Source organism: Dryobates pubescens, chromosome 12, assembly GCF_014839835.1.
Source record: "Dryobates pubescens isolate bDryPub1 chromosome 12, bDryPub1.pri, whole genome shotgun sequence".
In the NCBI taxonomy this organism is placed as follows: Eukaryota; Metazoa; Chordata; class Aves; order Piciformes; family Picidae; genus Dryobates; species Dryobates pubescens.
In genome coordinates this window covers 7234126-7259315 of record NC_071623.1, presented here as the reverse complement: position 1 = coordinate 7259315, position 25190 = coordinate 7234126, and the positions used below count along the sequence as shown (strand labels likewise).

At 48.8% G+C, this 25190-nt stretch overlaps 1 protein-coding gene across 1 annotated transcript in view; it reads left to right on the top strand.

The window, feature by feature from the left end:
• The window catches only part of SMPX (small muscle protein X-linked), a 30770-nt gene extending 6202 nt beyond the window's left edge, over positions 1-24568 (top strand). The window contains exons 2-4 of the mRNA XM_054166002.1: positions 967-1056; positions 5193-5346; positions 24402-24568. Of these exons, the coding sequence (XP_054021977.1) occupies positions 967-1056; positions 5193-5333 (231 nt within the window). The 3' untranslated portion in view covers positions 5334-5346; positions 24402-24568. The remainder of the gene's footprint in view (positions 1-966; positions 1057-5192; positions 5347-24401) is intronic.
• The last annotated feature ends 622 nt before the right edge of the window (positions 24569-25190 follow it).

The window sequence follows — 25190 nt, the reverse complement described above, 5'->3', positions numbered from 1 at the left end:
GTGATGTTAGGAAGAAGTTCTTTCCCATGGGGGTGGTGAGACACTGGCACAGGTTGCCCAGGGAGGTGGTGGAAGCCTCATCTCTGGAGGTTTTTGCAGCCAGGCTGGATGTGGCTGTGAGCAACCTGCTGTAGTGTGAGGTGTCCCTGCCCATGGCAAGGGGTTTGGAACTGGCTGATCTTTGAGGTCCCTTCCAACCCTGACAGTTCTGTGATTTTGGAGGGAGAGTTAATGGTCTTTTCAGAACTGGAGCCAGCTCAGCCTATTCTGCCCCATGAGCTGCAGAGCAGGCTGGAGTGTCTAGGCAAAACCCACCAGAGGCTGGAGGAGAGAAAAAGCCTTTCCCCACAGTTCCATTTTGCAGCCAAGAGGCATGTTTCTAGGGCTAAGGCATTACACTTGCAGTTGGTAGCACCCATGGGGAAAATTTGCCAGTCAAATCACATTTTAAACACTTGTAGCTTAAGTTGACTCAGGGCAGGCTTTCCTTCCTAACCACCTGTGATTAAATGAGGTGAGAACTGGTGTCAGTGGGAGAGGTGGAGTGGTCCAGTGATTTGAGTGTTAGTGTAGGATTGGGGTAATTTGTGTTTAAATGCTGATACTGGCACTGAATTTCTCTTTGTCTTCCACCAAATCAAAACTATCCCAGTTGCTTCCAGACAGGTTGGTGTCTAGTACGGATTTGTTTTAAGCCCAGTGACCTGAGGGAGCATTAGGCTGAAAATGCAGAACCTCTAAAGCTTTCTGGGGAGCTCTGTGTTTTTCTCTTGCCACATTTAAAATGGAGATGAAAGCCCTTCTCTTTCCCACAGCAGTGGTGTCATGATGCATACACTGAAGGCAGGAGCCAGAACAATGATGATGTCTCCAGCCTTCTCCCACCCCTTTTGAGTGTTGCCATTTACCAGCTGGTTGTTTCTCTATCAGTGAGTGCCATAATGCATCATCATGTCTTTCTCACAGGCTAATATTAACATCCCCATGGGAGCATTTCGACCTGGTGCAGGCCACCCTCATAAAAGAAAAGAGCTTACACCTGAAGAAGTGGAGGAGGTGAGACAAAAGGGGGCTTTGATTCTTTTTGGGGGGTGGGGTTGAGGAGAAGGAAGAATCCCTGCCATTGATGGAAGGAAGCCTTGTAATTGATCTTACAGTACTGTGTATCAGCCTCAGGCACCCCAACTGAACATAGAATCATAGAATGGTTGGAAGGAATCTCCAAAGGTCATCCAGTCCAAACCCCTGCACTCAGCTGGGACATCCTCAACTAGGTCAGGTTGCCCAGAGCCCTGTTGAGCCTCACCTTGAAGATCCCAGTTTAAGGACATTGAGACACTTGAATGTGTCCAGAGAAGGACAACGAGGCTGGGGAGAGGCCTTGAGCACAGCCCTACAAGAGGCTGAGGGAGCTGGGGCTGCCTAGCCTGGAGAGGAGGAGGCTCAAGGGAGACCACATTGCTCTCTACAACTACCTGAAGGGAGGTTGTAGGGAGGAGGGAGACCAACCCGCACCTCACTACAACCTCCTTCCAGGTAGTTGTAGAAAGCAATGAGGTATTCCCTCAGCCTTCCCTTCTCCAGTCTAAACAACCTCAGTTATCCCCAGTTGTTCTTGGTAGGACCCTTCACCCTTCTCTGGACATGCTCCAGGACCTCAGTGTCCTCCTTGTGGTGAGGGGCCCAAAACTGAGCCCAGTATTCAAGGTGTCACCTCACCAATGCCAAGCACAGGAACACAATCACTTCCCTGCTCCTGCTGGCCACACTATTCCTGATCCAGGCCAGGATACTGTTTGCCTTCTTGGCCACCTGAGCACACTGCTGGCTCATGTCCAGCCAGCTGTCAACCAACACCCCCCAGGTCCTTTTCCACCAGGCAACTTTCCAGCCACTCTGTCCCAAGCACAGTGGTGGTGTTGTGGGGTTGTTGTGACCCAAGCATAGGACCTGACACTTGGCTTTGCTAGATCTTATACAGCTGACAGCCAGCCTGTCCAGATCCCTCTGTAGAGCCATCCTACCCTCAAGCACATCAACACTCACAGTGGGCACAAGATACCTACTCAGTGAGCAGAAACTGAACTGCTCTGTTGTTGAGTCATGGCCAAGAGTTGTCCCCCTCCCAGCTCTGGTAAAGAGCTTTGTGTGTGCTGGTAAGCCATAAAAGCTGAGAGTGAAGAACTCATCACAGGATCACTGCCTCAGGCTCACAGGATGTTAGGGGTTGGAAGGGACCTCTGGAGATCTTGCAGTCCACCCCCCCTGCCAGAGCAGGACCATGGAATCCAGCACAGATCACACAGGAACACATCCAGCTGGGGCTGGAAAGTCTCCAGAGAAGGAGACTCCACAACCTCTCTGGGCAGCCTGTCCCAGTGCTCTGTGACCCTCACAGTGAAGAAGTTCCTCCTCATGTTGAGGTGGAACCTCCTGTGGTGAAGTTTATATCCAGTGCCCCTTGTCCTATCCGAGGGCAAAAGTGAGCAGAGGCTGTCCCCTCCCTCTTGACCCCCAGCCCTCAGACATATATAGACATTGATTAGATCCCCTCTCAGTCTTCTCTTTTCCAGACTAACCAGCCCCAGGGCTCTCAGCCTCTCACCCAATTTAGTGTCATCTGCAAACTTACCGAGGGTGCACTCAAATCCCTCATCCAGATCACTGATGAAAGATTTTGGAGAGAACTTTATGGCCAATATGCAACCAAGCCAATGGGAGGAAAGACTGCAGAAATAGATCTTGTAAAAGAGGAGACTAGAAAAATGCTGCCAGTGGAGTTGTCTTTGCAGTTTCCTCACCTCATTAAGTTCTGCATTGCAGCTCGTGGTTCTTCAGAGCAGCTTCAGGCAAGCTCAGCTTTGGCTAGCAGTGCTTAGCATTTTCCTCTGCATTTTAAAACCTTGGCAAAGGAGATGAGGAGAATGCTGGGTCTTGCTCAAAGAGATGGTGGAGTGAGATGCAAAAAGCCTATTTTTGCAGGTCAGTGCATCAGACACATGAACATGAAAAGGAAAAGGGGGTGTGTGGGAATTTGAGAATACAACTTTTCAGGCAGAGCATTTCCATGCATGGATTTGTTAACATTTGTTGTCACCCTTCAGACTTCCTTCAGTAAAACTGAAGGAAGGACAAGGTCTGCTCTCAGTGGAGTGGTTAATATAAGGAAGGCTGCAGGCACACACTTGAGGTGAGAAGGGAAAGCTAACATCCATTTATTGAGTGCAGAATCTCCAAACCATGGTCACAGCTTGCACCATTTGTACTATGTTGCCACTCTGCTCTGCTCTGGAGTGATGTGGTCAGTTCTGGGTCCCCCAACACAAGACATAGACCTGCTGGAGTGGGTCCAGAGGAAGGCTACCAACGTGATCAGAGGGCTGGAGCACCTCTCCTGTGAAGACAGGCTGAAAGAATTGGAACTGTTCAGTGAGGAGGAAGGCTCCAGGGGGACCTTGGAACTACATTTCAATATCTGAAGGGACCTACAGGAATGAGAAGGCTGGGGAGGGACTGTTTAGAAGGGCTTGGGGTGATAGGACCAGGGGCAATGTTTGAAACTGGAGCAGGGCAGATTTAGGTTGGACATCAGTAGGAAGTTGTTTACAATGAGAGTGGTGAACAGGCTGCCCAGGGAGGTGGTTGAGGCCCCAGACCTGGAGACATTCAAGATCAGACTTGATGTGGCCCAGGGCAGCCTGCTCTAGTTGGAGCTGTGCTTGGACAAGATGAGCTTTGGGGGACCCTTCCAAGCCAATGCAATGTGTGAATCTATATTTTTAACATACTCTCTGCTGTGTACTGTGCAGCTGGAGTAAATGACAGGCTTTCCCAATTACCCACATTTCCTAACTGTTCAAGAAAATTATCAAAGGAAGCAGTACAAACTCAAGGCATCTTTGTCTGCTGGTACGATTTTGTGCCTCCCCACCCTGCAAACAGCTTCTGTATCAATGTATTTATTCCCCTGCTGTGCTTTGCTGCTGTGTTAGATCATTAAGGTAGATATTAGCATGTAGAGCAGCTGGGGCTGGGTTACTGAGTGAGATTTTTAGTGATCAAACAGGAAGAACAGCATAATGCCACTAAATAATATTTTCTTGCAATAACTAATTGTGTATCATAAAAAATCATAGAATCTTAGAATCATAGAATTAACCAGGTTGGAAAAGACCTCAGAGATCATCAAATCCAACCTATCACCTAATACCTAACACCTCCTGACAACTAAACCATGGCTCCAAGTGCCACATCCAATCCTTGAACACCTTCAGGGATGGTGACTTCACCACCTCCCTGGGCAGCACATTCCAATGGCCAATCTCTCTTTCTGGGAAGAATTTTCTCCTCACCTCCAGCCTAAACCTCCCCTGGCATAGCTTGAGACTGTGTCCTCTTGTTCTGCTGCTGGGTGCCTGGCAGAAGAGACCAACCCCCACCTGGCTACAACCTCCCTTCAGGGAGTTGCAGACAGCAATAAGGTCTCCCCTGAGCCTCTTCTTCTCCAGGCTAAGCAACCCCAGCTCCCTCAGCCTCTCCTCATAGGGCTGTGCTCCAGACCCCTCCCCAGCTTTGTTGCCCTTCTCTGGACACATTCCAACATCTCAACATCTTTCCTAAACTGAGGGACCCAGAACTGGACACAGGACTCAAGGTGTGGCCTAACCAGTGCTGATCACAGGTCAGAATGACTTCCCTGCTCCTCTGGCCACACTATTCCTGATGCATGCCAGGATGCCATTGGCCTTCTTGGCCACGTGGGCACACTGCTGGCTCATGTTCAACCTACTGTCAACCATTTCCCCCCAGGTCCCTTTCTGCCTGGCTGCTCTCCAGCCACTCTGTCCTCAGCCTGTAGCACTGCATGGGGTTGCTGTGGCCAATGTGTAGAACCCAGCAAATGATCACCTCAGTTAATTTTCTGCTCCTGGTCTGACTCTATAAATTCTTCCTCATTTTCAAAGTGATCCACATGCTCCTAATTTTTCTTTAAAGTGTTTTTAAACATTTTAGGCAACAACCAACAAAATAACCAACCTCTTCCTCCTCTTCTCTTCCCCCCACCCCCCTCAGTTTTCCTTAGGATTGCATTTAGTATAAAATACATCCTTTCCCATTCCTCAAATAAGTGACCTATGCTCATTGCTTGATGCTGTGGTGGCAGTTAAGGTCCTTGCTATCCTTTTGTGTAGAGCATTCCTGCTTCATCAGAGGAGGAGAAAGACAAGAAACATCTTCCAGGAGCTAAGAAACTTCCAGGCCTTGCTGTCGACTTGTCAGAGATTCAGAACATAAAGAGTGAGCTGAAATTTGTCCCCAAAGCTGAACAGTAGCTGGAACAAGCAGGTGAGTAAAAGAGGTTCTTTGCATGGCTGTAGGAGAAGGAGGCTGATCCCAGCCCTTTGGAGGTCCCTCCAAACCATTCTGATTCTACTAAATCCAAGGAGGGCATTCACCAGCTCGGCTGTTTTAGGCATGACCTGCAGCCTTGAGTAGAACATGGGATAATCAGTGGTCTGCTTTATGCCTGACCATGCCAATCCAGCAAAGATTATCTTTGTCTGCCAGATCCCCATGCTCTCTTCTGCCTGGGTCCCCAAGAAGGGGATACTGACCACCCCGTGGATGCCCTGCTCTATAAAGAGTGGTGAACTGACTGGTCAATAGAGAGGTCTCTAGCACAAGCCCTGTGAGGAGAGGCTGAGGGAGCTGGGGGTGTTTAGCCTGGAGAAGAGGAGGCTCAGGGGAGACCTTATCACAGTATCACCAAGGTTGGAAGAGTCCTCCACAGGGTGGTCAGTATCCCCTTCTTGGGGTCCCAGGCAGAAGTGAGCATGGGGATCTGGCAGACAAAGATAATTGCTGGATTGGCATTGTCAGGCATAAAGCAGACCACTGATTATCCCTTACTTATGCTGATGTGTTTGCACTCTGCCAAACCAAGAAAGAAAACTGGGTCAAAATTAAAACAAACTTGATTGTCTTGACTTCCAATTCACTGAAACTCCCTGATGAGAATTGCCAGTAGGAACAGGAAGATTTGGAAATAATTGCTGTAGCTGTAAAACCATTGGGGCTTTCTTTTTGGACATATTTATGTAAAATTTTGATGCTTTTACAACATTGCATTATAGGATCGCAGTGCACTGGCAATCATCCAGGCAGTTTGAGGATATTCAACAGCACTGGTCCCAGTACAGGGCCCTGAGGGACAACACTTGTCACCTATCTCCATCTGGATATCGAGCCATTGGCCACTACCCTCTGGATGTGACCATCCAGCCCATTCCTTATCCACTGAACAGTCCATGCATGCAATCTGTACCTCTCCAACCTAGTGAGAAGAATGTTTTGGGGGCCTGTGTCCAAGGCCTTGCAGAAATCCAGGCAGATGCCAGCCATTGCCCTTCCCTTGTCCACTGCTGTAGTCCCTCCACTGTAGCAAGCCCCTAGATTGGTCAGGCAGGACTTGCCCTTAGTAAAGCCATGCTGGCTGTCTCAAATCACCGCCTTGTCCGCCATCTGTGTCTTGATGGTGGTGAGATGGTGTCTCAAGGGGTGTGAAACCATGAAGCTGGTACTTGTAGATAAAACTGTTGTTTCCAGCTGGAGCTGTCCTGGGGAGAGTGATTTCATTGCAGCAGGTAGTTCTGTTGTCAGGGCACAGAGGCAAGGGAGTTGTATTTTGAGAGCAAGAAAAACAAACAGCTAGCAAAAGCTTCCCAAGGCAGCTTAGCCTTTGCATTGCTTACAGCATTGCCTCTTACATAACATAGTTGGAATCCTGCCTTGCATAACATGAGGAATGTCATCAGCAGAGCAGCCTCTGAGGCTGGCATCACTTGGGGAAGACAGGGAGAGAAAAGGGAAAAAAGGAATCCCTCAGGGGTCTTAGATGCATATTTAGGAGGTGTGCCTTGGTGGTGGTATTAATTATCCACACAGAATATGAGCCACCCTGGGATAAAAACTCACTTTGTCCACTGAGGGCTGGGGATTTTAATTAGAACTTTATGCTATGGACTGCTCTTGAGCTGCCTGTCAGTTAACAGTACTGGGGTGGGATGAAATTTCCCTCCCAACACTAACTTTGCCAGACCAGCCCAGCTGGAAGCAAATGGAAGCTGTAATTTACAGGCAAAACTGCAGTCTACAATGGAATGCAGTGAATATGTACAAAATCTACAGGATTTACAATATTTACAGGTGTTTACAATTAATAAACAGCACAAGAACCCCCCTGGGCAAAGACCAGGGGAAGCTACTAGCTAGCTACTCTACCAAGTTCACCACTAAACCATAGCCCCAAGCACCACATCCAAACCACCTTTAAACACATCCAGGCTTGGGGACTCCACCACCTCCCTGGGCAGCCTGTGCCAATGCCTGACCACTCTGGCAGGGAAAAAATGTTTCCTAATGGCCAGCCTAAACCTCCCCTGGTGCAGCTTGACGCTGTTTCCTCTTGTTCTATCCCTAATTGCCTGTGGGAAAAGCCCAGCACCAGCCTCTCTGCATTGTCCTTTGAGAGTTGTAGAGGGTGATAAAGTCTCCCCTCAGCCTCCTCTTCCTCACACTAAACAATCCCAGCTCCCTCAGCTGCTCTTCATCATTCTTACTCTCCAGGCCCTTCCCCAGCTTAGTTGCTCTTACCTGCACCCACTCCAGCCCTAAAATGTCCTTCTTGTAGTGAAGTGCCCAAAACTGAGCTCAATACTTGAGGTGTGGCCTCACCAATGCTGAATACAGGGGGGCAATCCCTGCCCTACTCCTGGAGGGTCACACTAATTAGTATGAACAAACTGCAGCATGAAACAATGAGCACCACTGGAAGAGATTCTTCTGGGAAATCTCAGAACAGGGTATCAGGATTACCTAAAACTTCAGCTTTTTGCTATGTGAACAGATCCTGCTATTTAGAAAAGGTCTTATGACCTTGCTCAGCTCAAGTCCTGCTATGAGGACAGACTGAGAGAGCTGGGGTTCAGTCTGGAGAAGAGAAGGCTCCAAGGAGACCTTCTTGTGGCCTTCCAGTATCTGAAGGGGGCTACAAGAAACCTGGGGAGGGACTTTTGAGGGTGTCAGGGAGTGATAGGACTGGGGGGAATGGAACAAAACTAGAAATTGATAGATTCAGATTGGATAGCAGGTTGGACTTGATGATCTTTGAGGTCTCTTCCAACCTTGATGATTTTGTGATTCTGTGATGTTAGGAAGAAGTTCTTCCCCATGAAGGTGGTGAGACACTGGCACAGGTTGCCCAGGGAGGTGGTGGAAGCCTCATGCCTGGAGGTTGTTAAGGCCATGCTGGATGTGGCTGTGAGCAGCCTGCTGTAGTGTGAGATGTCCCTGCCCGTGGCAGGGGGGTTGGAACTGGCTGATCCTCGAGGTCCCTTCCAACCCTGACAATTCTATGATTCTGTGATACAATTAAGGAGCTATGAGTGAGATGAGAGTAATGCTGTTTCTCTGCACCTAGAGACTCTCCCACCCATGGTAGGTGAAGATGCTGATAGGACAGGAATCATAGAATGGCTCAGGTTGGAAAGGACCTCAGAGATTATCTGCTCCAACCCCCCTGCCATGGGCAGGCACACCTCTCAACTAGACTCAGCTGCCCAAGGCCTCATCCAACCTGGCCTTGACCACTCCCAGGGAGGAGGCATCCACAGCCTCCCTGAGCAGCCTATTCCAGAGTCTCACCACCCTCACACTGATAAACTTCTTCCTCAGCTCCACTCTAACCCTGTTCTCCCTCAACGTCAAACCATTCCCCCTTGTCCTGTCTATAGACACCCTCAGGAAAAGTCCTTCTGCAGCCTTCCTGCAGGATCCCTTCAGGTATTGGAAGGCAGCTCTAAGGTCCCCCAGACTCTTTCCTCCAGGCTGAACAGCTCCAGCTCCCTCAGCCTGTCCTCATAGCAGAGGTCCTCCAGCCCTTGGCTCATCTTTGTGGCTTCCTCTGGACTCACTCCAGCAGCTCTGTGTCCTTCTGCTGGCGACACCAGAAACTGGAGGCAGGATTGGAGGTGGGGTCTCAGCAGAATGAGCAAAAGGGCAGAGTCCCCTCTCCTGACTGTGTGAAACTCAGAGCAGTGCAGCCTTGTGCACAAAGAAATCTCTCAGTTGGTGGCACTGCAGGAAGACTACCAGAGCCATCCCAGTGAGCTTGGCAAAGCTGGCAGCAGAGCTGGCAGCCCCAAAAGGGACCAAGGGTAAAATCATCAGCAACCCAAAATGATAATAAGCAATTCCAGTCTCTTTCCCCTTACCCAGTTCCAAATGCACTCAGCACAAATGTTTTCAAGTGCCTACATCAGAGTGAGGGAAAAAAGAAGGCTTTTAAATACACAAAGTGCAACTTCCTACGTTATTAACAGCTCAGATCATTTCATTAGATCCTCCTAACTTGTAACCAATTAAGCTGGCAGAGGGATCTGAAATATCATGGCTCTGATGTGATAATCAAATGAATTTTCTCCTAAATTTAGTGCCTCATCATTTTGGGTTTAGAGTTTTGATTCATTTCATTTGATAAAAGGCTGCCTAATTGTGTTTTCACAGCTTTGCGCTCGAGAGCCACAGAAATTAATGCGTTCCTGTGCGTTGTCATCTCTTGCAGAGATGGTTTGATATTGCATAAGCCTTCTGATCCCTGGCTGGGAGCAGACCATCTACAAGTGTCATGAGCCCTGCTCTATACTTAGGTTTACACCAGCTTCAGCCTGGTGGCTTGGCTGAGACACCTGAAGGCCGTGAGGCCATACAGTGAGACTTGGACAGACTGAGAGCTGGGCAGAGAGGAACCTAATGAGGTTCACCAAGGATAAGTACAGAGACTGGAGCACTGCCTGGTGAGGAGAGGCTGAGAGCCCTGGGGCTGGTTAGTCTGGAGAAGACTGAGAGGGGATTTAATCAATGTTTATAAATATCTGAGGGCTGGGGGTCAAGAGGGAGGGGACAGGCTCTGCTCAGTTGCACCCTGGGATAGGACAAGGGGCAATGGATGGAAACTACAGCATAGGAGGTTCCATCTAAACATGAGGAGGAACTTCTTCACTGTGAGGGTCCCAGAGCACTGGAACAGGCTGCCCAGAGAGGCTGTGGAGTCTCCTTCTCTGGAGCCTTTCCAGCCCTGTCTGGATGTGTTCCTGTGTGACCTGTGCTGGATTCTATGGTCCTGCTCTGGCAGGGGGGTTGGACTTGCAAATCTCCAGAGGTCTCTTCTAACCCCTAACATCCTGTGAGCTGTGAGCCTGTGATATTTGAGACATACTGCTGCAGTATACAGGAAGTCTTTTCACATCAGTAACCTCCCTCACTCTCTCTATATATATATATATGTGTGTATATATATGTTGTGTATATGCACTCAGATAGAAACCATTTTTTTCCCTCCAGAATGGTTTTCTTCAAAACATAAAGAAAAGCAGCACAAGATGTTGTCTGTCTAGTTGATTTTGCAATCTGTGACAAGTATGTTTAGATATGAGGTATTAGGATTGAATGGAAGATAGATGGGAATCATAGAATGGTCTGGGTTGGAAGGGACCTCCAAAGGTCATCCAGTCCAATCCCCTCTGCAGTCACCAGACACATCCTCACCTAGATCAGGTTGCCCAGAGCCCTGCTGAGCCTCATCTTGAATATCTCCAGGGATGAGGCCCCAGCCAGATCCCTGGGCAACCTGTTCCAGTGTACCACTACCCTTATGGTCCAGAACTTATTCCTAACATCCAAGCAGTGGGTTGGAACACCTCTGCTAGGAGGCCAAGCTGAGAGAGCTGGGGTTATTCAGCCTGAAGTAGAGAAGGCTCCAGGGAGACCTAAGAGCAGCCTTCCAGTACCTGAAGGGGGCTACAAGAAGGATGGAGAGAGACTGTTTACAAAGGCCTGCAGTGACAGGACAAGGGGCAATGGCTTCAAACTAGAGCAGAGCATATTTAGATTGGAAGTAACGAACAAGTTCTGCACCTTGAGGGTGGTGGAACACTGGAACAGGTTGCCCAGGGAGGTGGTTGAGGCACCATGCCTGGAGATATTCATGGAGAGGGCTGTGGGCAGCCTGATCCAGTTGGGGATATCCCTGCTGACTGTGGGGAGGTTGGGCTGGATGACCTTTGGAAGTCCCTTCCAGCCTGGACCATTCTATGATAGCTTTCATTCAAACCCTGTTTTCAGCCAAAAGCAAGGAAACAGCAATCCCAAAGTAAGAAGTTTGAGATCCCTTAATTGCAGCAGAGGACATCCTCTATCTCAGTCTTTGGCAGTCTTTTGGGAAGGATGCTGCCCTCTGGAACAGCGTGGTTTGCAAACACACAAAGAACTGCAGGTTTGCTTTCCCTTGGATTATGTCTATTTCAGCTCAAACATTTGGTTCCAAGCCTTGGGATTTTGTGTTGTCTTCCATTCCAGTACACACTTTGTGTTGGTTTCACCTTGCAGATGAAAGCAGCACCTTTCAAAGCCTTGAAATAACACCAGCTCCTTATTGCCATCCTCCTTCCCTCGCAACAGCAGCAGTTTGGCTTTGGGGGAAGCTTTTGTTCTTTGATGTTTCCTCAGTAAAAGCAATTTTTCCTGCCAGTCCTGCTCTCTCCTTGTGTGCACCCAGCACTGCTGCCACCGCTGCTGTTGGAGTGCGCTAACACAGCAGCAGGCACGGGCCACTTAGCCTCCTTCTCCCACGGTTCATTGGACAGCAAGCAGGATAAGTATGGCCATCACCCTCCCCTTCCCTAAGTGCATCCAGGGCTGCTGCTATTGTTTGCTCTGAGATTGAGATTCTGCACCATGAGAGGCTCTGTAAGGGTCGTGCAGGAGCAACAGCAATTTAAAGACGAGATTTGCTCCAAAGCAGTGGACAGGAACAAAGGCCCAGGAGAGCTAAAAGCTGGAGGACTCCATTGATTTTATCAGTTGAATAACTGGATTATTAAATTAAAAGCAATATTATAGCAATTTTACCAAAGTCAGGGAGTAAGCTCTGAACAACAGGTCTGAGGAGGTTTTATTTGGCCTTTATTGAATCCATGGCTGGACATGGAGCTCATTCATTTGTGCTCAGAAACAAGCACAGCCATGCTAACACAACCACTAATCGGAAGGAGAGAAAAACAGACTTTCTGCTTGGTCTCCAGTTCAAGGAAACCCGAGTTCAGCTAAGTTTCCTGCCAGCTAGCTACAACCTGCAGCAAATCAAATGTGAGACATCACATTTGAGAATCACAGAATGTGAGAATCATAGAATTGTTGGGGTTGAAAAGGACCTCAAGGATCATCCAGTTCCACCCCCCCTGCCATGGGCAGGGACACCTCACACTACAGCAGGTTGCTCACAGCCACATCCAGCCTGGCCTTAAAACCCTCGAGGGATGAGGCTGCCATCACCTGCATTCCTGTGTGACCTATACTAGATTCTATGGCCCTGCTCTGGCAGAGGGGTTGGAGTGGAAGATCTTCAGAGGTCCCTTCCAACCCCTTATATCCTGTGATCCTATGATCCTGTGCAAACAGTAGCTAACTTCCATCTCTCCTGTATCTATATTTGCAGGGCTGTGCTGGGATGTCTCAGGTCCTCTCCTTTGCCACAGAGTGATACTGAAAGAAAAAATCAGGAGGCACAATTAATCACAGTACAATTGTGCTGTGATGTTATCTGTAGGCATATCAGCTGTGCACTGTATTTATATGGAGCAGCACTCATATGAGTCCTGCCAAGATGGAGCAGCACTCATATGAGTCCTGTCAAGATGGAGCCTTATGAACAGCAGAAAGTTGCATTTTTAGAAGCGGGTAACCAGCACAGGGAATCAGATGTGAGCTGTTTGCCTCAACAGCCTGGATAAGTGACATAGCCAGCAGGTTGAGGGAGATGATTCTCCCCCTCTACTCTGCTCTGGTGAGATCCCACCAGGAGAACTGTGTCCAGTTCTGGAGCTTCTATTACAGGAAGGATTGGGAGGTGCTGGAAGGTGTCCAGAGAAGGGCCACATCCAGCCTGGCCTTAAAAACCTCCAGGCATGAGGCTTCCACCACTCCCTGGGCAACCTGTGCCAGTGTCTCACCACCCTCATGGGGAACAACTTCTTCCTAACATCCAAGCTGAAGCTACCCACTTCTAGTTTTGCTCCATTCCCTCCAGTCCTATCACTCCCTGACACCCACAAAAGTCCCTCCCCAGCTTTCTTGTAGCCCCCTGCAGATACTGGAAGGCCACAATTAGGACTCCTTGGAGCCTTCTCTTCTCCAGACTGAACAACCCCAACTCCCTCAGCCTGTCCTCATAGCAGAACAGCTCCAGCCCTCTGCTCATCCTCATGGCCCTTCTCTGGACACCTTCCAGCACCTCCAGATCCTTCCTGTAATAGAGGCTCCAGAGCTGGACACAATACTCAAGGTGGGGTCTCACCAGAGCATTGTGCCAGACATGGACTTGTTGGCTTTGTCTTTGCTGGCAAAAGCATCAGGAGATCACTTCTCTGTGCGGAAAGGGTCTGTGTGTTAACTCGCGGCGTTCCTCCCTCTCGCTGTTAACAGCAGCAGCAGGCAGCTGGTGCTGCTGCCCTTCTGGGTTTCCCTGGCTACCAGAGAAATGAGCTTTTATACTTCCCCCACCTTCTTCTCTATAGTCATGTAAAGGAACAGCATGTCCCGCCTGTGGCTTTCCTGACAGTCGTTTCTCTTCTTGTTCTCTCTGGGTTTGTTGTTAATATAGGCTGCATTCAACGCGCACCGCCCCCCCTCCCCCCCCCCCCCCCCCATTCTCTCTTTCTTTCTCTCTTTCTTTCTTTCTTTCTCTCTTTCACTTTTTCTTTCTCTCTTTCTTTCTTGCTCTCTCTCCCTTTCTTTCTCTTAATGTCTTTCTCACCGTCAGTTTCTTTATCTTTCTCTCATTCTTTCTCTTAATCTCTTTCTCTCCTTTATTTCTCTTCTTTCTTTCCTTCTAATCTTTCTTTATTTCTTTCTTTCTCTCAATATCTTTCTCACCCTCTTTCTTTCTTTTTCTTTCTTTTTCTTTCTTTCTCCAATTCTTTTACTCTCTTAATCTCTTTCTCACCCTCTGTCTTTTTCTCTTTCTTTCTCTTTCTTTCTCTCTCTTAATGCCTTCCTTCCTCGCTTCCTCCCTTCCTTCTTCCCTCCCTTCCTTCTTCCCTCCCTTTCTCCCTCCCTTCCTCCCTTCCTCCCTTCCTCCCTTCCTCCCTGTCCCCCTTTCCCTCTTTCCCCCTTCCTCTCTCTCCCTCCCTTCCTGCCCTCTTCCCTTCCTTCCCTCTTCCCTTCCTTCCTTCTTTCCCTTTCCCCCTGTCCCCCTTTCGCTCTCTCCCTCTTTCCCCCTTCCTCTCTCTCCCTCTCTTCCTCCCTTCCTCTTATGCTCCCTTTCTCCCTTCCTCCCCAGCTGCCTTCCTGCCTTTCTCTTTCTTTTTTGTTCGTTTGGTTGGCTGGTTTTGTTTCGTTGTGTTTTTTCCTCTGTGGTTGTTGTTTTGGGGGGGGGGCGGGGGGGTTTAATGTGGTTTGCTGGTTGGTTTGTTTGTTTTTCCTCAAACCATCACTTCTCAAATGCAACTGAGGCTTCCCCACCTCACGTCGTGATTCTCAAACAGAACCTTGCCCCAAGGGTTAATGCTGAATCTAATTTCTTTTGCACTTTGAGTTGTTGGCAGGGTTTGGGGGAGGCTGGGGTGAGGTTTTGGGTTTGTTTGGGGTGGGTTTTTTCGGTGGAAAAAAAGGGGAAATAATCGTTACAGTGAGATAAATCCCAGTCAGAACTGCATGGTGGCGGTGGATGCTGACAGTGACTCCGAAAGGAAACTAGAGGGCAGGCTTCTAAAACACTTGAAGCCCTGGGAAAGATGCAGAGAGGTGTCCTCAAAAAAACATCCGAGTGCCTTCCTCCTTGGGGGTTTAGCATGTTGAACCAGCTAAATGCTTCCAAAATCCTGCCCCGAGGTGGCTCAGGGACCTGCTGCATGCAAATAATAGCAGCTGCTGCGTGCCAGCCGCCAAGCAGCTCCAACTGTAAGCCTGCTAATTGTTATACCCAGTGTGACTGAGCTGCCATTTCCTTGTCCCTCCCTTTGTCACCAAGTTATTGTGTCCTGAATTGTGACTTCTTGTGCACTAGAAATCACTTTGGAATTTTTGGTGTTTGTTGTTGGTTTTTTGTTTTGGTTGGTTTTGGGGTTTTGGTTTTGTTCTTAATACATCTGTGTGTATTGCTCAGCATCTGCATGGAGCTTGGCTTCTGACCCATTCGTTGTGGGGGATGTTTACAAAGATGAATCATAGAATCAGCCAGGTTGGAAAAGACCTCAGAGATCATCAAGTCCAACCTATCACCTAATACCCAACACCTGCTGACAACTAAACCATGGCTCCAAGTGCCATATCCAAGCCTTTCTTGAACACCACCAGGGATGGTGACTCCACCACCTCCCTGGGCAGCACATTCTAATGGCCAATCTCTCTTTCTATGAAGAACTTTCTCCTCACCTCCAGCTAATTTACTACAATAATAATTCCTGAAGTTTCATGGTCACTGTTAGCCTTTGGCTTGAGACCCTGAGTTGCTCTTGTGGGGAATGAAAATGAAATAAAACTGAACTGTCCTGGAAATCCCTTTCTAATCTCAGTGCCATAAATGGTATTAACAGTGAAGCTTCTTCAGTCATCTGACTTCATGAGCAGACTATTTGGATGGACTTACTAACAGGATCAGGGTGATACCTTACAGAAGGGACCATGCCCCTGAGCAATGCCTACACTGGGAGGCAAATGCTTTTTAAAGCAGAGGTGATAGAGGAGAATGAGGGTAGCTTGACATGAGCTCAGATAATTTCCCCCTATATTCACAGAGCACAGGATATCAGAGTTTGGAAAGGACCCAGAGAGATCATCAAGTCCAACCCCTGCTGCCAGAGCAGGACCGTAGAATCTAGCTCAGGTCACAGAGGAACACATCCAGACGGGCCTGGCAAGTCTCCAACCTGTACTGGTGCAGTTTATTATTCCTCCCTTATTATTGATTAATAATGCTTTAATAAATGGGTAAAAAAAAAAGTAGGCAACATAGGCACACACACTTCCATGACCTTAGCAGGGCTTAGAAAAGGGCCACAGAGGAAAAAAAACACTTTTTTTTCCCCTTCAAAAGAAGTACTTTTCTAAGAAGGACACAGAGCTATTGGAGCAAGTCCAGAGGAGGGCTACAAAGATGATCCAAGGGCTGGAACACCTCTGCTGCAAGGATAGGCTGAGGGAGCTGGGCTTGTTCAGCCTGGAGAAGAGAAAGTAGGCTCCAGGGAGACCTAGGAGAAGGTTATATGAGGGACCTTAGAGCTGCCTTCCAATAGCTGAAGGGATCCTACAGGAAGGCTGCAGAGGGACTTTTCATCAGGGTGTCTAGAGACACAACAAGGGGCAAGGGTTTGAAGCTGAGGGAGAGCAGGGTTAGACTGGAGCTTAAGAAGAACTTCTTCAGTATGAGGGTGGTGAGACTCTGGAGCAGGCTGCCCAGGGAGGCTGTGGATGCCTCCTCCCTGGGGGTGTTGAAGGGCCAGGTTGGATGAGGCCTTGAGCTGCTGAGTCAGGAGAGGCCTCCGTAGGAGACATTACCTTAATTGCTCACTTGACCTTTTGAAAAGGATCTTTTTTGACCCTTTTAATCAGTATTTTTCCAATCAGTGCAAGAGTTTCTCCAAGCAGCCATCCCTGTTGTTTATGTGCAGTGTAATGAATTGTGGTAATGGTTGCAATACGCAGTGTGAGCAATCTGGCAGCGTAGGCCTAGAGCCTGACATGGTGGTAGGCCATGTCCAGCACGGGTGCAGAAGTAGCTAGCAGCATAGCAGAATAGTGCTGTGCCTGCAGCGTGTAACCAAAGCAGGACACCGGTAGCTGTAAACACAGAGAGTTACCTCAGAAGAACAGGACGCACCCCTGCATCAACAACCTCTCCTGTTGGTACTGGTTTAACCAACAGTCTATAGTAATAGTGTGGGGTCACTCGTGAGGGGCCAGTGAAGCCATGCCAGCAATGCCCTCCGAGTTGATAGAAGTTCTAAGGGTTTTCTTACTGCACACTTTCCTCCATGCACTTCTTACTAGCCTGTCAGCTCTACTGTCTGCTCTGTACCATGCTTTCACCATAGGCCTAAGCCATGGGCCTGCAATACTGAAGCAATAAAGGACAATACTAGATCACATTGATCAGATGTATTGACTCCATTCTCCGTCGTCGCTAAAATGAATGATCTACTCTGCCCTGCTGAGGCTGCATCTGGAGTATTGTGTCCAGTTCTGGACCCCTCAGGTCATGAAGGACCTCAGGGAACTACTTGAGATAGTCCAGCGCAGAGCCATGAAGTTGCTGAAGGGAATGGAACATCTTCCTTCTGAGGAGAGACTGAGGGAGCTGAGGCTCTTTGGCTTGGAGCAGAGGAGCCTGAGGGGTGACCTCATTCATGTTGATAAAGATGTGCAGGATAAATGCCAAGAGGATGCAGCCAGGCTCTGCTGGGTGATGCCCAATGACAGCGCAAGGGGCAATGGTAGAAGTTGAGGCATAGGAAGTTCCATGGAAACATGAGGGAAAGTTATTTCAGTGTGAGGGAGACAGAGCCCTGGAGCAGGCTGCCCAGGGGGGTTGTGGAGTCTCCTTCTCTGGAGATACTCAAAACCCACCTGGATGTGTTCCTGTGTGACCTGCTCTAGGTGCTCCTGCTCTGGCAGGGGTTTGGACTGGATGAAGTCTTGAGGTCCCTTCCAACTTCTAACATTCTGTGATGCTCTGATCTCAGATGATTCTAATCTTTAGATTTTGCATGATTTAAACCATGCTGCAGAGCTTGCTTAAGGAGTGTGCTAAAGACAAGCCCCAAACCTTCACCTGTACCACTGCTGTCCTCTCCCAAACAGAGGACTTCTTGCTGCCTTTTCATAAATGTTGCATGGATGGCTGGGACAGTGGTGAGTAAGAGATCTATAAATGGCTGCTGGTGTGGAGTAAACATCATGTGGTCTTTTCTCTTTGGAAGCTTGTGGAGGGGGAGGCATTTGCTGCACCTTGGTGCACTTGCTAGAATCATTGATTCTCTACAAGGTTCTAACAGCACAGAGCTGCTTGTCTTTCCCCGCTTTGTCAAGCTACTTCTTATAAAACAGGCTGCCTTAACACAACCTTAGGCTTAAAAATGAGAAGGCTGGAAACTGTTCCAATAAAGACAAGTTTTCTTTAGCCCTTTCTTTAGCAGGGTCTTCTAATTATATAATAATAGCTCTGAATGTGTTAGGAAGGGGAAGGACTTTTGAGGGTCTCAGGCAGTGATAGGACTGGGGGAAATGGAACAAAACTAGAAATGGGTAGATTGAGATTGGATGTTAGGAAGAAGTTGTTCCCCTTGAGGGTGGTGAGACACTGGCACAGGTTGCCCAGGGAGGTGGTGGAAGTCTCATCCCTGGAGGTGTTTGCAGCCAGGCTGGATGTGGCTGTGAGCAACCTGCTGTAGTGTGAGGTGTCTCTGGCCATGGCAGGGGGGTTGGAACTGGCTGCTCCTTGAGGTTCCTTCCAGTCCTGACAGTTCTATGATTTCATTGCATATACAAAGATATAGGCCCCGAAAAAAGGTGGATTCATTGCATCTTGCATCTCCTTTCAGCTAACATGGTGGATAAGAACAGCAAAAACTCACAGCTGGTTTAAGAAAGCCGTTGAGATGCTGGAAGGAGTCCAGAGAAGGGCAACAAAGCTGGGGAGGGGTCTGGAGCACAGCCCTGTGAGGAGAGGCTGAGGGAGCTGGGGTTGCTTAGCCTGGAGAAGAGGAGGCTCGGGGGAGACCTTCTTGCTCTCTACAACTACTCCGAGGGAGGTTGTGGCCTGGTGGGGGTTGGTCTCTCCTCCCAGGCAACCAGCACCGGAACAAGAGGACACAGTCTCAAGCTGTGCCAGGGGAGATTTAGGCTGGAGGTTAGGAAGAAATTCTTCCCAGAAAGAGTGGCCATTGGAATGTGCTGCCCAAGGAGGTGATGGAGTCACTATCACTGGAAGTGTTTAAAAAGAGCCTGGATGAGGCACTTGGTGCCATGGTTTAGTTGATGAGATGGTGTTGAGTGATAGATTGGACTTGATGGTCTCAAAGGTCTTTTCCAACCTGGTTAATTCTGTATTCCGGTTTAAAAGAGTCAACTAGTGATAGAACAAGATGGACTGACTTCAACCTGCAGCAGGTTAGGTTTAGACTGGACATTAAGCACAGTTTTTTCACAGAAAGTGTAGTCAGACATTGACACAGGCTGCCCAGGGAGGTGGTTGAGCCACCATCCCTGGATGTGTGTAAAGGTCATTTAGATGTGTTGCCTGGGGATATGGTTTAGGGGTGAATCTCGTAGAGTAGGGTCAGTGATTGAACTTGATAATCCCAGGGGTCTTTTCTAACCTGAATGATTCCATGATTTCCATGATTTCTTCATTCCTGCTGTTAAGGATGATTTTCAGGGAATAAATTGATCCATGAATATTTATTTGCTTTGAGGGCTTTTCCTAGAGGATGGGGGTGGGGGTGGTAGGTCTTCAGGAGGTGTTTTGATTTCACAGCACAATCAAGGGAATTAGTCCTTCTTTGTGAACCAGGAATAAAACCTGCCAGGTTTCTGAGTGCATTCTGCCACAGGAGAACTGCCTCCCTCTCCTCTGTCTTTCTTTCCTTCTCTCTTTCCTTCTCTGTCTCTGTCTTTCTCTCTTTCCTGCTCTCTCTCTCTGTCTTTCTCTCTTTCCTTCTCTTTCCTTCTCTCTTTCCTTCTCTCTTTCTCTTTCTCGCTTTCTCTCTCATTCTTCCTCCCTGTTTTTCCCCTTCCCCCCTTTCTTCCTTCCTTTCTTCCATTTATTCAATTAGATTTATTTTTGCAGTTGCATTTGTGCTGAGCAGCCCTTCAATAAAATGATTCCTTACACAAGGCCAGCCACTGCTTGCTTCACCTGTGCCTAGGAAAGGCAGGGACCCAGTCTTTCATTTCTGTCTCACACCAACTGCAATCATAACCCTGCCAGGTACTCAGGTAGGGAAGGGAGAAAGTCTTGAGGGCTGAAGCCCCCCCCCCTCTAATTCCTTGATTCAAAAAACCCTTAAGGATGTCCTTATGTTCATCCTTAATCAGGCCAACCTTTAAGCATTTGCTGTCAAGTGCAGCCCTCTCTGTTTTCTGTGAGCTGGCAGAGTGTTGTTCAGTGTAATGAGGTTGATTAGAGTGGCAAGGGAGGCTCTGGTAGATAAGCTGCAGCAGCTGAGAGAATAACCAGGGGACATAGCTGGGAGGATTATTAATGTACCATAAGCACCCTATTTTTGAATTTACAGACTCCCATTGATCTCTGGAGGAGTTGGAGCTCTAAAAATAACGTGCCTTTGGGAGCTGGGGAGAGAGAGAGAATTGGAGCTGGCCAGAGGGAGGGCTGAGTGGATTGGAGCATCGTGGGGAGATAATAGAGGGTCCACTGACTGCAAAGGGAGTTCAGGTAGCAATTATAAGCAGCCAGAGAGCAGAGAGTGCACCTGGAAGGAAGATAATATTATTAGCAGGTGTTAAAATAGCACTGCCTGCAAGCAGTGTGCTTTAGACAACATCTGAGAGCAGTGGGCTTGATTCTCCTCAGCACCTGGGCACTTTCATTATCATGGCAATTTGATAGCTGCTGCCTTTGGATGGCAAGCAGCAGGGCTCTTGGGTGCTATAGTATTATTTTTTAATTAACTAGTCTTGAAGGTGTATGACCTTTTGGAAGACTGGGTTACCTTTGACTAGTTGTGACTGGGAGAACTGGAGACAGCAGATCTTTTGGTGGGTCCATTAATCCAACCACTAACCCTACTCTACAAGGGTCACCCCTAAACCAGAGCCCCAAGCACCACATCCAAACCTCCTTTAAACACATCCGGGCGTGGGGACTCCACCATCTCCCTGGGCAGCCTGTGCCAATGTCTGACCACTCTTGCAGGGAAAAAGTTCTTCCTAGTGTCCAGTCTAAACCTACCCAGTCACAGCTTGAGGTCTTTCCCTCTTGTTCTATCACTAATTCCCTGTGAGAAGAGACCAGCACCATCCTCTCCTCAAGGTCCTCTCAGGTAGTTGCAGACAGCAATGAGGTCTCCCCTCAGCTTCCTCTTCTTCAGGCTGGGTGTGTGCAACACAGGATGACTGGTACTAGGAGTTCAGGAAACAAGGGAAGGCTAAACTGCTTGGAGAAGATAAAGCACTGAGCTTCCACACTCAGTGGGCAGAGGTCTACTCCAGGATGACATCTTTAGGATCTTAACATCTAAGACACTGAACCTGCTAGAGCAGTATGGAAAGTATCACAGAATCATAGAATTGTCAGGGTTGGAAGGGACCTCAAGGATCAGCCAGTTCCAACTCCCCTGCCATGGGCAGGGACACCTCACACTACAGCAGGTTGCTCACAGCCACATCCAGCCTGGCTGCAAACACCTCCAGGGATGAGGCTTCCACCACCTCCCTGGGCAACCTGTGCCAGTCTCTCACCACCCTCATGAGGTTCCAGAACTGGACACAGTGCTCCAGGTGAGGTCTCACCAGAGTGGAGCAGAGGGGGAGAATCACCTCCCTTGCCCTGCTGGCTATGCTTCTCTTGCTGCAGCCCAGGCTCTGCTTGACTCTCTGGGCTGCAAGTGCACACTGCTGGCTCCTGTTGAGCTTCTCATCCACCAGCACCCCCAAGTCCTTTTCTCCAGGGCTGCTCTCCAGCTAGTTCCTGCCCAGCCAGTTCATGTAACCCTAAGCCCCAGCATGCTAAATTACAGCTGCCCTTCCCATGGCACCTTGGGAGGCAGAAGCTGATGCTGGCATCTTTCAGCAAAGGGATCAGAAAGGACTTGTGGCAGTGAAGACCACGTTGTGCTCAGATGTGCCTGCAGCACTCTGCACACCCTCTCCTGATCCCAGGCTTCAGCACTTCAGTTCAATCACAGCCAGCAATGCTTTATCCACCCACCCCTGGAAAACAGTCACCTTGTGGTACTTAGGAACAGGCACAGAGCTGTTTGAAAGACTGAAACACATGGAGAGTCTGTGTAGGCAAGGGGTAATTATATAGGAGAGGGTTGCACATGCAGGCAAATCCTGGGGAGCCATCAAGCATAGCCTGAAAGTTGGATTTTGGTTTTGTAACCCAAAAGAGAAATACCTAACATGACCTGATTGGGAGGAAATTTCAGCTGAAACAAAGCAGAACATTGCCTTACTGAACCAGTACCAAGGGGCAATGGATGGAAACTCCAGCACAGGAGGTTCCACCTCAACATGAGGAGGAACTTCTTCACTGGCAGGGTCACAGAGCCCTGGGACAGGCTGCCCAGAGATCTTCAAGTCCAACCCCCCCTGCTAGAGCAGGACCACAGAATCCAGCACAGGTCACACAAGAACATATCCATATGGGTCTTGAAAGTCTCCAGAGAAGGAGACTCCACAGCCTCTCTGTGCAGCCTGTTCCAGTGCTCACAGTGAAGAAGTTCTTCCTCATGTTGAGGTGGAACCTCCTGTGCTGCAGCTTGCATCCATTGCCCCTTGTCCTATCCCAGGGTGCAAGTGAGCAGAGCCTGTCCCTGTCCCCTCCCTCTTGACCCCCAGCCCTCAGATATGTGTAAATATTGATTAGATTCCCTCTCAGTCTTCTCTTCTCCAGACTAACCAGCCCCAGGGCTCTCAGCCTCTCCTCACCAGGCAGTGTTCCTGTCCCTTCAGCATCCTTGTAGCCCTCCCTTGGACTCTCTCCAGCAGATCCCTGTCCCTCTTGAACTGGGGAGCCCAGAACTGGATGCAATATTCCAGGTGAGGTCTCAGCAGGGCAGAGCAGTGAGGGAGGAGAACCTCCCTGGATCTGCTGGACACACTCCTCTGAATGCAGCCCAAGTGAGCTGTGACTATGCAGGAAAGAGCCACTGCAGGTGGGTCAAGGGAAATGGCAGCTGAACCACCTCCCACCTCCTCACTTTACCTAAGTAAATAAATGACCTCCAGTGGGATGCATATACAAACAGCACAGAAAACACTCTGCTCCTGCATCTAGAATACTCTCTCTGGTGCTGGTCAGTCCTGAAATCTAAAGCACAAATAGGGCAGAGAGGAGTTGGGACCAGAATTATTTACAGGAACAGATACACCACCAAAAGAAGAGAGGCTGAAAAGCCCTGGCACTGTTCAAGCTGGGCAGGAGACAAGAAGGAACGGCCTCAAGCTGCCACTGGGTAGATTTAAAGTGGGCGTTAGAAGCATTTTTTCCCTGCAAGGCACTGGCACAGGCTGCCCAGGGAGGTGGTGGAGTCCCCAAGCCTGGGATGTGTTTAAAAGTGGTTTGGATGTGGTGCTTGGGGATGTGGTTTAGTGGTGAACCTTGTAGGGTAGGGTTGGTGGATGGGCTTGGTGATCCTGAGGGTCTCTTCCTATCTGAATGTTTCTGTGATTCTGTGAGACAAAGGAGATTTGCTCCCAGTAAGGACTCCAATGGACTGAACAGAGAAGGAGAAGGGAAAAGATAATTTAAAGAGCCTGAAATCCAAAAGAGGGTAAAAAATTCCATGTCTGTATGTGTGTATCAGTAAATAGTATTTACTGGCTAAATTAAATGATATTCTGATGGTTATCCAACTGCTGCATCCCTACTACTTGCTGCAGCATATGGCAGGGTTTGCCACCTCTGCCTGCTGAAGCTCTTCCCCAGAGATGAGCCCCAGGCTTGGTGTAAGGTTGCACCTTCCTCACCAGAGGGCTGGGGCAGTCCAGGAACCACCTGCACCCTGCTTGTGAAATGCAAGGCTTTAAAGGTCTGAGCTCTTAACAGTGATGAAGTTCCACCAGGCAGAGGGATGGTTTTTTTGTGTGTGGAGTGTGGGTGGGAAAAAAAATCCAAGTGGATCAAAAAGATTTGTTTCACACCCACACTGTGCTCCCCCAGCTTGCCTGCAAACAACTACACTCTGTGAAAGCAGAACTGAGGATGCAGGGAATATACTTCCCCCCCTCTCCTCACAACTTCACACAATCACAGGGTGCTAGGGGTTGGAGGGGACCTCCAAAGGTCATCCAGTCCAACCCCCCTGCCAGAGCAGGAGCAACCAGGGTAGGTCACACAAGAGCACAACCAGGTAGGTTTGGAATGGCTCCAGAGAAGGAGACTCCACAACCTCTCTGGGCAGCCTGTTCCAGGGCTCTGGCACCCTCAGAGCAAAAAGGCTTTTTCCCTTCTGTTCATGTGGAGTCTCCTCTGCTCCAGCTTGCACCTCCTGTCCCTTGTCCTGCCATTGGACATCACCGAGAAGAACTTAGAGGTACCTCTCTGTGTAGTCTCTGGGTGCACTGACCAATGATTAATCTCTGGTCTCGTGTCTGTCACGCAGGTCTGACAAGACAAACTGATTGGACTGCAATGGATGGAGATAATTTGAGATGTTTTATATATTTGTATGAAGACCATGAACTTCCTGACTCTGCAGCACACCCCAGGAAGCATCTTCTTTGTACATTTATAGCAACACTTCCTTGTTGTCTGTTTTGTCTCAGGTAGGGAAAAGCACTGCTGAAATAAAGCAGAAGGGCAGCAACTAGCACCTAGCTGAGTCTATCAATTCAGGAATTGTTTTGACCTGAGGGTGGGGAATGGTGTGATCAGAAATTGGAGCAAAAGTAGGATACTTTGTTTAAAATAAATAAATAAATAATTTGCAATTCATTTGGTTTTTTTCCCTTTTGAGGAAAAAAAATCAATAAGGACAAAAACGTTTTTTAATGATTTGAGAAAGTGCAGAATAAAGGAGCAAAATGCAGAATAAAGGGACACAATGCAGAATCACAGAATTGTCAGGGTTGGAAGGGACCTCAAGGAGCAGCCAGTTCCAACCCCCCTGCCATGGCCAGGGACACCTCACACTACAGCAGGTTGCTCACAGCCACATCCAGCCTGGCTGCAAAAACCTCCAGGCATGAGGCTTCCACCACCTCCCTGGGCAACCTGTGCCAGTGTCTCACCACCCTCATGGGGAACAACTTCCCCCTGACATCCAACCTCAATCTACCCATTTCTAGTTTTGCTCCATTCCCCCCAGTCCTGTCACTCCCTGACAGCCTCAAAAGTCCCTCCCCAGCTTTCTTGTAGCCCCCTGCAGATACTGGAAGGCCACAAGAAGGTC